The 17,472-nt window shown below is 35.1% G+C and overlaps 2 protein-coding genes across 3 annotated transcripts; one reads left to right on the top strand and one right to left on the bottom strand.

Moving 5' to 3' along the window:
* The first annotated feature begins 3,453 nt into the window (after positions 1 to 3,453).
* LOC147403079 (Drought-responsive family protein) lies at positions 3,454 to 8,596 on the top strand. Its single transcript, XM_086438532.1, has 5 exons — positions 3,454 to 3,662; positions 3,762 to 3,904; positions 6,892 to 6,971; positions 7,307 to 7,567; positions 8,169 to 8,596. Exons 1-5 carry the CDS (start codon positions 3,587 to 3,589, stop codon positions 8,275 to 8,277), a joined length of 669 nt encoding a protein of 222 aa, XP_086294658.1. The 5' UTR covers positions 3,454 to 3,586; the 3' UTR covers positions 8,278 to 8,596.
* A 1,294-nt stretch (positions 8,597 to 9,890) lies between these two features.
* LOC147403078 (heat shock protein, putative (DUF789)) lies at positions 9,891 to 15,206 on the bottom strand. Of its 2 annotated transcripts, none has more exons than XM_086438530.1 (6): positions 14,582 to 15,206; positions 14,279 to 14,490; positions 11,720 to 11,993; positions 11,532 to 11,617; positions 11,347 to 11,438; positions 9,891 to 10,934 (listed from the first exon to the last, which is right to left on the bottom strand). In XM_086438530.1, exons 1-6 carry the CDS (start codon positions 14,933 to 14,935, stop codon positions 10,672 to 10,674), a joined length of 1,281 nt encoding a protein of 426 aa, XP_086294656.1. In that variant the 5' UTR covers positions 14,936 to 15,206; the 3' UTR covers positions 9,891 to 10,671. The 2 variants fall into 2 exon arrangements, with proteins under 2 accessions (XP_086294656.1, XP_086294657.1); XM_086438531.1 differs by having other exon boundaries at positions 11,720 to 11,990; positions 14,582 to 15,200.
* Positions 15,207 to 17,472: the final 2,266 nt, after the last annotated feature.

The following is a 17,472-nucleotide window of genomic DNA, read 5'->3' as shown; positions in this document are numbered from 1 at the left end:
TTTGTGGTTTCACATACATTACCTATAGTTATAGTTATAGATAATGTAATTCTCATAGCAAATCTTCGTATTTTTTATTTATTTATTTATTTATTTATTTATAACCGGTTGGGCTAGTATTTAAGCTTTGCTCAATCTATAGACCATGGTCTTGTTCAAAGACTAGTCTCAGGGTACATGCAACACCCGGACATCGCACACGTCCTGGGTAAGTGAGTCTGCATCCTCACGAGTACCCATGAAGAATTAATGCTCATATTGACTGTCGAACTCACGACTTATGAACATTAACTGTTTATCAGTCCAAAATTGCCATTGAGCCAACCCTTTGGGATTGTAAATCCTTAAGTTACTTGCAAATTAGATGATATTGCTTGACCACTCACCGTACTACAATGGAGTCGATACCAAACTAAAACTGTAGAATTATTTTGGAATCTAAGAACATTAGATTAAGCAGGTACAAACAAAACAAAAAAAAAAAATTGGATGTAAAATCCAACTTTAATAATGATAATAACAAACACAGAGTCTGCCATCACTTGAAAATACCTCAAAGCCATTATTGTTACATTGGCTCCATTATTCATTATGTTGGAGAAATTGAGGAGAATGTTGGTCCATATAATTATAACTAAGACAGTTTGGAGTTGTGAATGGCACATCATCATTAAATTAAAAGTATAATTTTATAAGTTGTCAATAAAACCAGCTATGCTTTTTATGGAGCAGAGCATTTGGACAATGAATAAAGCATGTTAACAAATTGAATGTTGAATAAAATTAAAATGGATGCATTTGAAGAATATGGGATAATTGGTGAACTAAAAAAAAAAATTGGATTAAAATGATGGGAGTAACTAAATGCACACCACTTAAAATGAATAGAACCTCATATTTTAAAAGTATTTCTTTCACGTCATTAATATAATTGCACCCCTTCCCTTCAACAAAAAGCAAAGAGAGGGATATGTTCTCTCTCTCTCTCTCTTCTCCTCATTCAACAAAAAAAATAAAAATAATAATAAAAGATAATAAACCTTCTCTTCATTCTTCTACTTTCTTGTGTGATAGATGCAAGTGCAACTAGTAGAAATTTATTATCATATATCTATATAATAAAACAAGACTATAGGGCCCACTTTGTGGGAGATAAATCTGGCTAGGATAAACATCTCGACTATTTTTCTCATCTCTTCACCCCTTTATGTCAAGTTTGAAGGCTATATACAAAACCAAATATTATGCCAAACATTTTTCAATATACGAGTTAGAAGTTTTGGATGGGTTGATTTTTTATGAGGATGATCTCCATGGTGAGAAGATCATCCTCACCAAAAATTAGCCCATTCTGAAACTTCTAACTCCAATTTACAAATTGAAGAATTATGGACCGTCCAATTTTTGTAAATCACTTTTGATGGGGTTAGAAGTTTCGGAATGGGTTGGTTTTTGGTGAGGATGGTCTCCTCACCAAAGAGATCATCCTCACAAAAATCAATCCATTCCGAAACTTCTAACCCATGCATTGAAAAATGTTTGGTTTTGCATATATGTGAGTGTGTGTGTGTGAAACCTTTTCCTTTCTATCATCGTAAGATTTTGAGTCTTTTTTTTTTTTTTTTTGCAAGGCAAGGTTGGGGATTAGCGTAAGAAAGGGTTCAAAGGATTTGAACTTAAGACTTGCTAACAATCTCCACAAGATCTTACCACCTAACTAAGTGCTCAGGGGACATCTAAAACTAACAACTTTTTTTACACAATCACTCGAATGCTATCCATTTTTTCATTATTTTCTATAACAACCTCAAATGTCATTGGATCTTATAAAATAGATGGCATCCGAATATGTAAAAATAGTTATCACTTGTAAATGCAAGTAGTTGCTCCCAGTATAATTGGTTTAAGATTTTTTCCAACCAAAACACTTAACCAGTAAGGAGAAACTAGTCCAATTTGAAGTTGTTGATAGTTACAACCATAGAACATTGAAAAAGTTATGATACATTCCAATAAATGCTTTCTCCACATGAATATGAAAGGTCTTCTCAAACACATTGTAATAATTCTTGAACAAGCAATAAAAAAAAGATCACGAAGCTTCCTTAGAATTATGCATTGTTCCATCAAAACTCGTAGTATCAACTTTTTATCGACGATCTCTAATTGTGATTAGCTACATAAATATAAGCAATGTTAGAAAATACTAGAAGGTGGCATGTGGAATCAAACATGATTAAAAAGGTTTTTAATATTACATAGTAAAAAAAAAAAAAAATTAAGTTTGAAAGCTAGCAGTGTGATTCTTAGGATATTGCAATTTTCTTGGTTTTAACAAATATTACTTTGATTATATTAATTTTAAGAGTCATGCCGGAGTGACATTAAAATTGATATCGATTCACACATTATTGACGTGGAGCAGATAACCATAGATTTTTTCACTTGTATCTTGATGAAAAGCCATCTATGGTTCCATTTACACATCCACGTCACTAATATGTGAATCAAAGCGACTTCAACATTTTTGTGAGTTTAAATGTTAAGTGGGGTATTTTTGAAATTCAATTTTTGGTGTTTAAATATTTTTACTCCGCCTTCTCTCATTATAATTATAAGAATGATGATGAATGCACACAGTAAATCATACGCGATTTGTACACGACTGATGTGGTAAGGGCACATAATCACAAATCTTTTTTCCTTATGTATCCCAAATAAAAAGATCTATGATTCTATGCTTTTGCCACATTAGCCGCATATGGACCGCGTATGATTTATTGCGTGCATTCATCACAACTATAATTATAATAGTAAAGAGCAACACCAAATTTCCCTTTGAAACCCTAAGATTGTGTTCGGATTAAGAGAAATTGAGAGAAGAGAAGAGAAAGGAAGATAAAATAAATGAGTTTCTTTCTATTTCTCTTATTTGGATTGTTAAGTGGGAAGAGAAGAGAAAAGAATTAGAGAGAAAAAAAGGTGAGTTTTCTTTCTCTTCAAAAATGGAGAGAAAATGAGAGAAATGGAGAGAAATCCTTTTCAAAAATATTTTATAATTTCAACTATTCACCTAGATCTATTTTTGAGATATTTTAAAATTCTAAAATTGTCCCAAGTTCTCTATTGTCAATCCTAGCATGGTGGAGAGAAATTGAATTTCTCTTATCTTCTCTTCCCTTCTTTTCTCTTCTCTTAATAAGTTTATCTTCTAAGGGATTGTGAAACAATCATATAAGGGGTCAAAGGTGGAGAACGACCTTAGAATTAATGGAATTTTATGGACGGACCTGATTGCTTCTAAATAAGACTTGATGATTAAGAGTAGGTACAGCGAACGTTGAGAGAATTCTTTCTCACTAATTTATTTTTGCTATTTACGAAGGATGACACTCGGAATTAAAAATTTTACATCAAAACAAAAGCTGTCGTCTTCAGTTTTTTACATTTTCTTATTTACATTTCAAGTTTTCCTGATAGACTCTTTAGAACCCTAAATTTGGGTTCCAAGTACTCCACTCTCTTAGTCAAATAAACCTGAGATTTGATCCTGGGGAATTATCTCTAAATTTCAGATCGAGAATCAATGGATGCTGATTCATGGAGCGGTCGTCTCTCTACTGCTTCAAAGCGCTACCTTTCGGCTCTTCAATCGCGTTCCGGTGAGTGCGAAATTCGTCGTTTTTGGGGAAATTTTTAGGGTTCTTGTGTTTTCTGGGTTAGGTTTAATGTTATACTAATTGGAATCAATGTTGATGCAGATATGTACCTTGGCTTTGAAGAAATTGATGGGGATGATGATCCACGGGCGGAATTTCCATGCCCGTTCTGTTCGGAATATTTCGATGACATTGGATTGTGCTGCCACATCGAAGACGAGCATCCCGTCGACGCCAAGAATGGAGTAAATTTTTTGTTCCCATCTGTAGTGTTGAATTACGATTTTTGTTTTATATTTGATACTTATAGAAGAAAATTTAGCAAATCTTGGTAATTTTGATTCATATTCAGTTAGTCATAAATAAAAAAAAATTGAATTTTTTATCTCCGTATTTTAACTTGTCAAATATTTTGGATAAGGCTTGATGTTGATGGTGTTAATATTTTCATCGTGGTGATCTGGCCTAAAGCAGTTTTGATTATGGAGGGCCCTCTGATTGGGGCCTCTTTTTTGCTCAGTTATTTGTTCGAAACAATGATAGTTTTTATTGGGTGTTTGTTGGTGTGCACGGAAGTACAATGAGATATAAGATTCTGAATTTCTGATAGGATCTAGACTTCGTACATGGAATATGAGATCTTCCATGGTGCATTTGGAGGATTTTAATTTTATCAAATTTTCTTGCGAAAGAAAGAGGGGAGCAAAATTAACCAAAACATGAAGGATTTCTCAGATTTTGTGGAAAAGCGAAGTGGTGGATTTGCCTCTAATAGGAGCAAATTTTACATGTTGTGTATCGGGGGGTGCCGACATGCTTAAACTCAATAGGTTTTTGGTGTCTAGCCTCTTTGGAAACTCATTTTCCGATATTTATCTCAAGAAGTTATTTGTGGTCCTGCCTCAGATAATTGTCTTTTTTTTTCCCCTTCTATTGTGGCAGTTTAGTAAGAAAAACAACCTCATTTGGTTTCATGGTTCAAAGATCCCAATTCCACTTGTCAATCTAAGGTCTGCTGGCATTTTTGAAAGTAGGTCTAGTTTTGTGCCGTGGAGAAAAATGAAGGGTCTTGAAATTGGGGAATAAAAACTTATTTGGTAGGGTTGAAATTGAAGGGGATAACTTTGTTGGGGCAGATTGCCTCAATTGATATGAAGGAAGTAGGGTTCCTATCTAGGAAGTCAGGTGGGTGAGAGCAATGACAACGCTTCCGATTAGCTTAATGGGAGGAAATAAATCGGAGGAAGAAGTTGAGTGCGGTGGCTTAAGTATATAGAAACACAACGTTCCTCCATCAAGTAGCTAATGCAATATTGCAAAGCAATAACATCTCTAAAATTTTAATTGTTGTTAGTCGTTACAATGTTGGAGGATGGTGACTGGGTTAGGGCTGTAGTGATAGATTTCTATTAAATTCTGAACATAGAAAAACACTCATTTACACCCTAGGTGCCTTCCAAGTTTTCATTCTAAGTGTGAAACAGCGGACAAAAATTTTAGACACATCCTTATTTTCAATAATTTGATAAGTAGAGGCTGACCCATTGCATATATGTATGCTATATTTGAGTCAATTGAAGAGTCCGTGCACCACCTTTGCATCTAATTCCTATTTTTCCACAAATGTATGGGGGGATTTCTTCTTTTATTTTAGGATATGTTGGATGATTCCTTAATTGGTTCACGACCTATTTGTCGGATGGGCCACAACGCCTTTTCCTAAAAGGGGAAAATTGATTTGGAAGTTGCTACCACTCAATATGTGTTTATCCCCTTGGAAGGAAAGGAATAGAAAACTTATTGGGAACAAAGTGGGGTGTGTCAAAGCTGTAACATTAAAGATCTTTTGTATTGTTGTTGCCCATCATGTTGAAGTTTTGGAGGTGTCTCTTTGGAAACTTATTTTTTGGAGATGGGATAGTTTGTTTGTAACTAGTTTTTTCTCTGATCTTTTTGTAGGCAATAGAATTTATTATAAAACGAAAGCGAAAATGTCTTCCCAATTTATTTTGATTTAAGAAGTGCCACTTAGCTAAGTGGTAAGACTTGTGGAGGTTGTTTCCAGATCCTAAGTCCCTTGAACCCATACTTCTTATGCTAACCAAGCATTTACCTATCAAAAAAGGAAAAAGAGAAAGTGGCCAAGGCAGCCACTAAACCAAAATACAAAAAGGAAAGAGATAAAATGACAAGACACCAACAATCAAAAGTCAAGACTCGCATAGAGTCCCAATTAAACAAAAAATCCTCAAAAAACACTCCTTTAAATTCAATGAAGCTCTTACTCCAGTAAAGCAATAGACCGAATAATAGAATGACCTTGCACATGGAGTGTTCGTTCCCTTCAAAAACCTTGCAATTCCACCCCAACCGGATAGCCCAACACACAACAAAAGTGGTTAATAACCATAAATTTTTTTTTAGAGAAATTCCTTTAAGCGTCCAACAATCAAAGAGGGTAAGAAGCGATGAGAAGTACCAAGAAGTTTTAAATAACTAAAGAAAGTGAGTCCAAATCTATCTAGCAAAGATGCAATGAATAAACAAATGATTGACAGATTGCCCGCTTGATTTGCTCAAAAAACAAAAATTGGTTTGAAGAATTCCCTTACCATGAGGTTGTCCATTGTTAGAATTTTAGTTGAACAATGTTCGAATGAAGAAGGATATTTTTGTTGGAATTTTTGTGCCCCAAGTGAGCCCAATATCTCTTTTTTGTTGGTTTTACCTCTTGCGAATCTCTGAGCCACTAGAGTGTTTTTGTGTACTTAAATCTTTATTCATTTTTTTTTTTTTTTAAAATTAGAAACAAATGCATTCGGGAAATGTTGTAGTAGCTCCAACAGGCAATAAGCTAAGAGTAAGTCGATTGATATTATTTGGGCATGTACAACGAAGGCCAATTGCAGCCTCAATTACTAGAAATAATTAAAAGGTTCTAAAAAGATGAGAAGATGGCCCAAAAGAACATGGATGGAGAAGTGAAAGCAGATATGAATACTTAAAATTTGAAAAAAACAAATGCAAAACAAAAGGCATAGCTTTGGATAGAGTGGAATGGAGGAGCATGATTTGTTTAGCCGACCCCAAATCTTTGGGATAAGGCTTGGATGATGCTTTTTATCCCCATATTTTTTATTTTATTTTATTTTTTTACTTATATAAAAAAAAAAGAAATGAGATGCTCTTGAAGTACATTTCTGCTTACAATCAGGACCTGTTATTTATGCAGGTATGCCCAGTCTGTGGAATGAGAGTGGGGATAGACATAGTTGGACATATGACAATCCAGCATGGACAGTTCTTCAAGATATCCTTTTCAATAGATTTGATAGTAATTATATTTAGATTTTGGCATGTTTTTGGGTTACACTTAATTGTTTTAAACTGACTACAATTTTTTTTTAGAGCCAATCTCATTTTCTTCTTCCATCATGATTGAGCAAACAAACCTTTCCTATATTGATACCCAAATCCTTCTGCTTTCTTTAAATCCCACACTTTTAAATGTCTGTTTCTTTAGACCCAAGACACTTGAGCGTAGATATTTAGCTATTATTCTTTTTTCCTCTATTTTCTGTACAAATATCTATCACCACAATGAGGAGTTGATGCTATTCTCTGGATTTCTTAACTAGAGTTTACATGCAACGTAGGAGGAGAAACCGTAAACTTGGATCTCATTCAACCCTTTCTTTATTGAGAAAGGAGCTTCGGGAAGGGAATTTGCAGTACCTTCTTGGGGGTTCTTCCCATGCAGTCCCATCCTCCAACACAGCACCGGATCCACTGCTGTCGTCATTTGTATACAATTTGCCTCTACCCGATGAACCAACGACTGTACAGCATCATTCTTCTGCTGAATCAAGTTTAGCTAAAAAAGGTTCAGATGGGCATGTATTAGAGAGGTACGAAACTTGTTTTACCATCTCCTTGTGTTGATTAATTGAGTGCACTTTTTAGATGTCGTAATTGAAATTTGCACTGTTGTGATATGTGAATTATTTGTGTTAATTCCATTTTCCTCTGAATCAAGCTGACGTAGGTTTACAAGGCTATGTCTGGGATGACAATGGTGTTACCCAGGTTCAGCCATTGACAGATGTACTAGTATAGTATTTTGACTTCATAGTCAACATGACCATCAATCTCACTCGATAAGTTTTAAGTAGGGCAATATAATTTCTTGGCAGTGGGTGAGCGTTACCGTTTTGTAACAGTAATGGCCACTATAGTGCTTGTTATGTGGGAAAAAAAATGACAGCAAATAATCTCCAATTTGACATCATTTGCAGTGTTATAACTTTAGGACGGTTAACAGGTAATGAGTAACAACTGGTATTTGATTCTTCCGTCAAATTATCAAAACAGCCAATATTAGTTGATGTTAAGAGCCTTATAGTGACCATTTTTGTTACTACTTTTTTTTGTCTATTTTAAAATTAGTAAGAATAACAAACTGTTAATTATGATTTTTTTCTTTTTTTCTTTTTTGTTTCTGCTTGACAGAAGCACCCAACTGACTCCTCTGTCAGACAAGGAACAAGAGGAGAAGGCTCGGAGGTGTGAGTTTGTACAGGGGCTGTTGCTGTCTACCATTCTTGATGACGACTTATAAAGATGTAGCATGACATTAGAGGCCGTGATTCTAAATCCCAATACAAAGGGCCCCTGATCTATGTTTTACATTTAATGGGTATATGCTGATGTTCTCGACAGCGGGGAGCGAGAAGAGCAACACCTGGAGTAAGATGAGAAGGCATATTATGTAATAATAATAATATATGCTATATAAGTGGAAGTAGTTTAGTAGGTCAGAACAGGCTCTTGTATCCTCTGTCTTATCTTTGAACTATTGTACTTTATCTATATTACTATTTCATGTGAAAACATGAGGTCCGTTGTAATAGCAGTATAAAGTTTGTTATGTTGTTTAAGGAGGCTGGTCAAGCAGTTTGGTTACCTGCACTATAAAGACGAGTTTGTTCTATTCTCTAAAAATCATACCAAAACGTTTACAGTCTTGACTTCTGCAATAGTTTCTACTCATGAATCCCATTAGTCTCCACCATCACATGTGTTTTTCTCATCTTCCAATTCAAAAATTCCCTTTTTTGTTTGTGTACGCACGAAGATTTAGTTTTCCTTCCTTTTTTGGGTGTGGCTGTGGTGTTGCATTTGATCAGGCAAACAAAAGTAAATAAATTCAGAAAATGTTTTTTATTATATATAAATCAATAAAATTTCATCAGCCAGACACCACAAGAAAATCATTTTCTTGCGAAAGTACGTATATATTTTTTTGTCATCTCAAGATAGCCCCCCACCCTAAGATTAAAAGCCAACTCTTTTTCAACATTTTCTTTGAACGGTTAGGTTTTTTTTTTTTTTTTTTCAAAGAAACCCATTTACACTTGACCATTTTCTATTTTTCAAAACATTGTTTTCCAGATAAAAAAAATATATATTTTTTATTTGAAAAATGCTGAAAGACATTATCACCAAATCATACATTCTCTTGCCCTGTGTTTGGATTGAGACCATTATAGGGAAGAGAAACTTAGTTTTTCTCCATCGTGTTTGGATTGACAGAATGACAGGAGAGAAATCGGCAGAGTTAGACCAAAAAAACATATTTTAAAAGATTTTCTCTCCATATCTCTTGGCTTTTAAAGAGAAAAAACTCACATTTTTTCTTTTCTCTTCTCTCGCTCCCTTAACAATTCAAACAAGAGAAATGAAGAAAAAACCCATTTATTTTCTCTTTCTCCTCTCCATTTCTCTCAATCCAAACACATAGTTAATCAATCCAAACACATAGTTAATGATGGGAGGCATATTATACGTTACCATTTGATGATGGAGACAAGTGGAAAATGTAATATCTTTATTGGAACCAACGCTGCAAATCATAAAACACTTTTGGGAATCTACCTTGCGCATAATTGGAGAAACCCAAAGATCGGGAATATTCAAGAGCAAAAGGGATTATTCTGAAGGTTTGATAATGCACTTTCCAAAGGTTACGTCCATCAGAACAAACGTATGTTTTGGTCACAACTTTCATCCAAAATTAAATCTGCCTATAAACTTGTCGACATCCAACCGAACATATCAACTTCAAACAGTCAAAATGTAGCATTTCAAACAGTGCTACACAAATTCACCCAACCAGATGATCATCCATTGATTAACAACTGAATCCCATCCATAGATTGACAACTGAATCCCTTGTGCAATCAACACCCATATGAGAAAAAAGGGCCATGTTGATTCAGAACCTCAATCATCAAGGGAAAAAAATACAATACATGCAAGGAAACAAGCATGAAATAGGTTCAGGAAACTAGTAGAGATATACATATGCAACTAAAAACATCTAGTTTTACCAACTAATCGTCAACATCTAAAACCCATCTAAACAAAGTGATGATTAGCATTGAGCCAATCAAAGACAGGTTCAGGAAACTAGTAGATTTACATATGCAAGTAAACTGTAGTTTTACCCAACTTATTGTCAACATCTATCCATCTGGAAACCTTGATATTGAAACCTTGAATTTACCAAACATTTTGATGACCATTGTGTTCACCTCCATCCACACAACACAAACGAGAGAAGGTCAAACCCTCAACAAGGTTATTGGTCTGACAGCAAACTCTGCTAATAACGTTGTAATCCTGTGAACCCGCCAACGGATTTGTTGCATTGCTATCATCCTTCTTTGCCACTTGAGTCTTTGACAGTCACAGCCAACATTATTTTTTTCAGTTTATCCTACTGCCTTCTGAAAAATATTTCTAGGAGGAGCAGTAGTACAGGTAAAGCCAGACATAACTATGTATAGAAGATAAGAATCCAAGGCAACTTAGCACAATATCAACCAAAAGACGATAATAGTAGGAGAGTTGTGGGGCAGGCATTGTGTTACTGAATCAACACTAGTTCATGGACCTCCATCATCTTTGATTGAGAAAGAGGCATTAAAGAAAAACCTCACCCCTCACCCCCTCACCTCTGGTATGTGTTGTGTGAAACAAAGAACCGGTAATCCGGGTGATCAACCTGTAGGAGCCGAAGCCAGTCGTCAGCGGCTTGCAACAGTAAGCTTGCTTGTTGCTGCTCGTCCAGTCCATACGGAGCCCAAACAGAACCCTTGAATTTGTAGGATGCAAGCCCAAACACAGGCAGCGATAGCTTTGGTGATGCATGAATGCTTCCATTGACCTTCCTATTGTTCAAACCGCATGTTTGTGGATGGTCATTGCCAGTACCTGCCATGAAAATCATACAAAGAATCTCAAAATTAACTCCGGAAAAAAAAATATATATATACATTGGTCAGGTTCAAGAGTCAATGTGTTTTGTCCTAGAAGTTTCGGAATGGCTTGATCTCTATTGTGAGGAGATCATCCTCACCAAAAATCAGCCCATTCTGAAACTTCTAACCCCATCAAAAGTGGTTTACAAAAATATGGATGGTCCACGATTCTTCAACTTGTAAACTGGGTTAGAAGTTTTGGAATAGGCTGATTTTTTTGAGGATGATCTCCTCCTCAAAAAAAAAAAAAAATCAGCCCATTCCGAAACTTCTAGCTCACATAGGACAAAACACGTTGGCCAAATAGTTGGCTCTTGATCCTGATCCTAAATATATATATGAGACAGAGGTGAAAAAATGATTACTTTGGAAAGGAGTTGACAGGAAGTGGAAGGTTAAAAAGCAGGCATCCAAATCCCGTAGAGTTGGACCTGTGGGTATCCTATATATCGGGTACCTACACCAAAGTTACAGTAAATCCCAAGTATAAGCAAGAGTAATGGCACACAACCACTGCAATGTTGCTATAAAATAATATGAAAAAGGTTACCAAGCCACAGAAATCCAACTTGCAGGCAGTAGATCACAGCTATTGTATGTCTTAAGCTCTGGAAATCGAGACGAAAGAACTGAAATCTGTGTGATACAATGTGGTACAAGTGTGTTAGGAGAAAATAAAATGCATTTCAATTTTCAAACTTGGCATACTAATTAGTCCCCAGGTGAGAATTAGATTACCTTATCTGCCAAAGGTTCACGGCTGTACGGAGGATTGTGCTCCAAGTATTGGAATAATAGTAGGCCTGGCGGATTGCAAACGTCACCATCATCACCGGATGAACCCATAAAAGCCTTTTCTCTAGATGACAATCTATCCAAGTCCAATGGGTTTTGTTTGTTGCCCCACAATCCTTCAGCATGTTTTATTAGTCGTTCTTCATCACAGTCACTGCTACCGTCACTACTGGTCTCCCTGGACGATTCAGCATCACTGTCTTCACCAGGTTGTCTGCTACAAGAGAGACATTCAGGAAGTGTTAAAAAATAGTGTAACTACGTTACTTTTAGTGCCTTACAGTCAAGTGTTTTCAAACCTGGACCAGACATTGGACCAGTGAGGGCCACAGTTCATTGGACCAATCAGGAGGTCAAAAAATTTCTAGTTTTTTGGCTAAATAAAGAGTGCACACACACACACACACACATATATATATACCCAGACCATGGTTCAGCTAAAAAGTTCATTCCAGGTTTGAAAACCCTGCTTATAGTTGGCAGGTGACAAATAAGACACTTCATGGAGCATTAAAATAGACAATGAAAGTAAGAAAGTAAAAGAGAGGGCTTGTTTCAATTTCAATGATGGATACTTTTCTTTTAGGTGGTTGATATCATCAATACAGAAGAACAAAAAAGTCAAACCATGAAACTCCAAATAAAGAGTTCATTAGGAACTCAAAAAGGCAAAATACAACATACATATAGTATAACTTGAGACACTAGTTACAGACAAGAAATGCCCCAAGGAGATGGAGAATTATTCTTGGTTGGATAAAGTGGGCGTGCTATCAAACTTGTGTGATCGAAGTACACCAATCAAACTAAAGATTAAATTTTACAAGACAGTAATAGCCTCAGCCAAGCTTTATGGAGTTCATTGTTCATCTGCTACAAGGGTGGCATGGGGTTGGGGGGTACATGTTTACAAAATGAACATAGAGAAGATGGAGATGCTGAGATCAATGAGTAGTACACTAGGAAAGGCAATCAGAAATGAGAATATGCAAGGGAATTTATGAATAGCTCCAATAAATATTAAATGAAGTCATTCAAGATGATTCAGGTTTGTAAAAAGAAGAACAGTAACGCCAATGGAAATAAACATTTCAGTGCAAGTCAGAATGAGGAAGGCCAAAAATGTAGTCAGTGGAGATAGAAAGAAAGTATAGGTGGCCAAATAGCTTGATTAAATATAGATCTCAAGATAAAGTTGAATGGTGAAATAGTAACCATGTTGCCAACCCCAACAATTGGGATAAGGTGTATATGATGATGTACAACTAGCAATAACCAAAAAAATGAAATATCTTCATCCACAACAAGGTGACTAATTTTCTGTTAACAAAGAACATTGGTAATAGTATTTTAGTCATTAGTTGTTGTGTAGCACTGTAGCTAACATAATCACATGGAATAACAACTACAAAAGACCCCTACCATGATAGCAAGATGTGGAATTCACACAACTGGCATCATTACGACATGACATGGAAACAAATACAAACCTAGTTTAAATATTATTTAAGATTCATTTGTAGTTGATAAAATCACAGTAAAAAAAATTGTGAACAAAAACCAATAAGGATAGCTTATAAAGGAAACAATAGATATGTATGAAACCAAAAGTCTTGTCTCAAGAATCAAGACAGTGATCGCCTATTTAACATATGTTCACTAAACATATATAAGCACAATTTTCTAAACAATAAACCAAAATAATTACAAAAATACCAAACTAACATGAATAGCTAAGTTGTACAAATAGTAGGAAAGGTAATAATATGATTATAAGAAGAGACAACACTTTTCATGTATATTATTACCTGACAATGATAAAGACAATATACATTAATAGCTTCAGATTAAAACTAAAATGCACTCAACTATAATTCCTTGTAAAGAAATGAATTGTAGCATTTATACATAAATAAAAATACGGTTCTACAATAAAAAGCCCCACATGAATTCGTGACAACCAGTCTACACCATGGGATGACAGAACCCATAATGCATTTAAGCCTTGAGACAAGGGCGACAATTCTCTCTCCTCTGGTAATGCTGGCACTTCCATTTGTTATCAATGTGAAATCCTTTCCATAGAGCTCGCGCTCATAACACGACAACAAGGAGTTGGGTGGTGCCATTGCAATTCAATAAAAGATGAAATAGAGAGAGAAATGTCATCATTTTTGTCAGGAATCGATCAGTGGTTAGCCTATACTTCCATCAACCTCTAACAAAATGAAAAATCAAGTGTTTGACTCACCTACTACTCACACCCCTTACCAAGGATACTACTCTACAACTTCACTTGAAAAGGGGGTTGACCAGTACTATCAGGCTCCAAAACAGGAGTCATAATTCATAAATCCCTTATCCAATCAGTCTTCAATTCGAAACAAAATTGCATTTTTTTTTTTAATAACCTGAAGATCTTATCATTTGCAAGTTTGCAACAGTTCAATCCCAAAGAAACCAAACATTAAAAGAATCAAGAAAACCAGCCAAGTTTCTCACCTCAACCTCAAAGGGGGCTTCGATGGGTCTACATAAAGCTGAATGCCAGACAAGTATGGCACATAGTACTGCACAACAGAATCGCTTCCATTTAACACAAGAGGCACTCCTGCTCCATACGCGCTCCACTCCTTAAACGACTCCCAGAGATCCCCAAGACTGAAGTACGGATGGAAATCAGCGTCGCAAGGTCTCCATCCTTTCGTGCTAGTCTGTAACACTTCAGTAATTAAAACGGAAGAACCCTAGAAACCCATAAAGAAATCTTCAAAAACAACAAAAACCCTAATTTATGTCAGTCACCTTGGAGAAATACTGCGCTGGAACCATAGGAGTAATGGATTCCAAGAATCGGTCCAGGTTGGTAGAATTCTCAGGTCTCTGAAGTGGCGGAGAACAAATTGATGGTTTTTCCGATGAAGAATCTTCAGATTCTCTTCGATTCTCCGCCTCAATCGAAGCCAACTTCGACTTCGCTGCCCTCTGAAGTTGTTGTTTTTGTTGTTGCTGCTGTTGATGTTGTTGATGTTGTTGTTGTTGTTGTTGTTGTTGTTGTTGCTGCAACAACTGCTGTTGATGTCTTCTCATCGCAGGAGGTTCGTAGAATCGATCTCCGCTTCGACTTCGAGAGGAAGAAAACCCTCCAGAATCAGACATTGTTGAAAATTACAGGGACAAAAATTGTTGAAAGATGATTATGGTGACGAAGGGTAACAGATCAGAGAGAAATTTATGGTTATAAAGATTCTTCAATAAATTATAGATTAGGGTTTCTCGGGATTTCGAGATCTTCGAGATCTATTAATGGCGAAGAAAGTAAAGAAAGAGAAAAAGGAGAGGACTTTGTGCTTCTTTTCCCTTTGTGTTTTAAGTTTCTCTTCCTTCTTCCAAACGGATTAGAGATTTTAAAGAGAGAGACGAAGAGACGAGAGAGAAACTCAAGAAAGAGGGGAAAATGCATGAAAATACGAAAAAATACCCTCACATTAATAAAATGACACATATGTCTTAGAAGCATTCCAAGTCAATAAGAAGTACGTGAGTCATTAACCAGTTCATGTTGACTAGAAAAAAAATATATATATATATCTAAAAATGCCTAAAGACGATTTTACCCTGTATTACGTTATTATTAAGGAGTGGATTATGGTCATCGATGGTAGATCAAGAAAGTGACAAAATTTATGTGTTTTTCTTTTCTAGTCCATTTCAGATGGTGATGTGTTCTATATCCATATTATGTGGTAAGATAAGTTTGTATTGATATTGAAAATTTTGATACAATGCATGCAATTGAAATATGAATTCGTGGTTGTCGATGGCGATTGCTTTGTTGTGTGTCTATCGATCTAACTTTCATTTTATCGTGTTAAATAAGCACTAATTTTGATTCAATCTGAAGGCTTGAATTGTAAATTATTTCTTCTCTTTTACATTGGGGGTGAAATTTTTCTAATGCTGTCGATAATTTAAGATTTTCAAAGTAATAATCTCATCCTGCAGATCATACATTAATCAATCATGGAAATAATAAGAGAAGAGAATGAGTGAGTCTACCAATAAAATAAAATAAGACAACAAGTGAGTGAAAGAGGTAGAGAGAGAGAGAGAGACTTAAAAATATTTATTGACAGGATTCATTGTAAGTTTGATGATTACATTCTTGACCTTTAGAGAGTTATTTCTAGGAAAATGTTCAAATGACACAGATTATTTACTATGATTCTCACAAGTCTAACGTGGGATGTGTACATAACCATAAATGTATTTCCTCGTGATACGAGTAAAAAATCATCTAGGATTATGTATGCATGCCCATGTCAGAATTATAAGAATCATAGTAAATCTTGTGTCACCCCAGCATGACTCTTATTTCTATTCACAAAATTATTGTACAAATTTCCATTTTCTAGTCTTTTGGTGATTACCCCTCCACTTGGATTTCCCTTTCTCTTGCAGGAGAATATCTCTTTTGATATCTATATAATAAGATGCATCGATGGGGTCCCATTGCATTTATAGTCATCGATATAAATGCCCCTCTCTAGTTACAATAGAGTGGATTCGCATTGTCCACTTTATTATCTTTCCTTTTCATCATCTTCAACTCTACTATTTTTTCTCTCATCTTCTTCCCTTTATTTTTCAATAATATATTTTCAATTACCATCTTTCCTATTTTACCCCAGTTTTTAATAATATTTCTCTATCTTTACTATTTTTCCTCTTTTACCCCTTTAACCTATGACACGGGCAAACTTTAATATATAAACATAAAACAAAAAATTTGAAAGGAAGACAATCCATCTTCTTATGTCAAAAAACTATAAATGTCAAATCCATTATGATCAATGTGTGAAAATTCTCCAATCAATTACTAGATCATCCATTTTAAGATAAGAGTTTGTTCTCATCTAAATAAGATAAAATCAAAATTTGTCAATTATTACAATGAATTCGCACTTAATTTTTCTTACAAGGCGTACTAATCAATTTATTAATATCTATATAAAATTAACTTCAGGATGTACAGTAATAACTGCCTTGGGATCTATATCAAATCAACCTTAAAATATTACATCGAGATATATATTTCAATGCCATGTTTTTGGTAAGAATTTTTTTCGCATGTACACATTATGACAGTCCCTCTCACTTATTGTTGTAAAAAAGAACATGCAACGTCTTACTTAAGAAATTATTGTAATGATTCCTAATTGGGTGGGGAACGATAGACTCATGAAAAGTGAAGTCATATGTTTACACACAATCTCAACCGTTTATACCTAGGATCCAATGGTTGGGATAAAGATATATCTTAAGAATATATTATGAATCTCGAAGATTAATCTCAACTGTTGGATCTCACGTGTACATAGTTAAGATTGTGTGTGAACGTATAACTTCACTTTTCATGAGACCATGGATCCCAATCGTTCCTAATTTACCAAAATTTTGTAAGAATTGTTATTGAAAAAATATGGGTACATGCTACATCAACCTGCAGTAACATATCAAAGCAACAACAGTTCGCATTATATCAAGTAGGGCCCTTATTGTCAACTAAAAGGATAGGATATTACAAAGTAAGTAAAATTAAAACTATGGATTAACATAAAAATTCTAACGTGGGTAAGAAGATATGCTTGACAGGATATATTTGTCAATTTAGATAAAAATAAACCCATATTAGG

This window comes from Akebia trifoliata, chromosome 4, assembly GCF_017979445.1.
Source record: "Akebia trifoliata isolate Shusen 1 chromosome 4, ASM1797944v1, whole genome shotgun sequence".
Lineage (NCBI taxonomy): Eukaryota > Viridiplantae > Streptophyta > Magnoliopsida > Ranunculales > Lardizabalaceae > Akebia > Akebia trifoliata.
The sequence above is the reverse complement of the archived record's forward strand: the minus strand, read 5'-3'. Positions and strand labels throughout refer to the sequence as shown.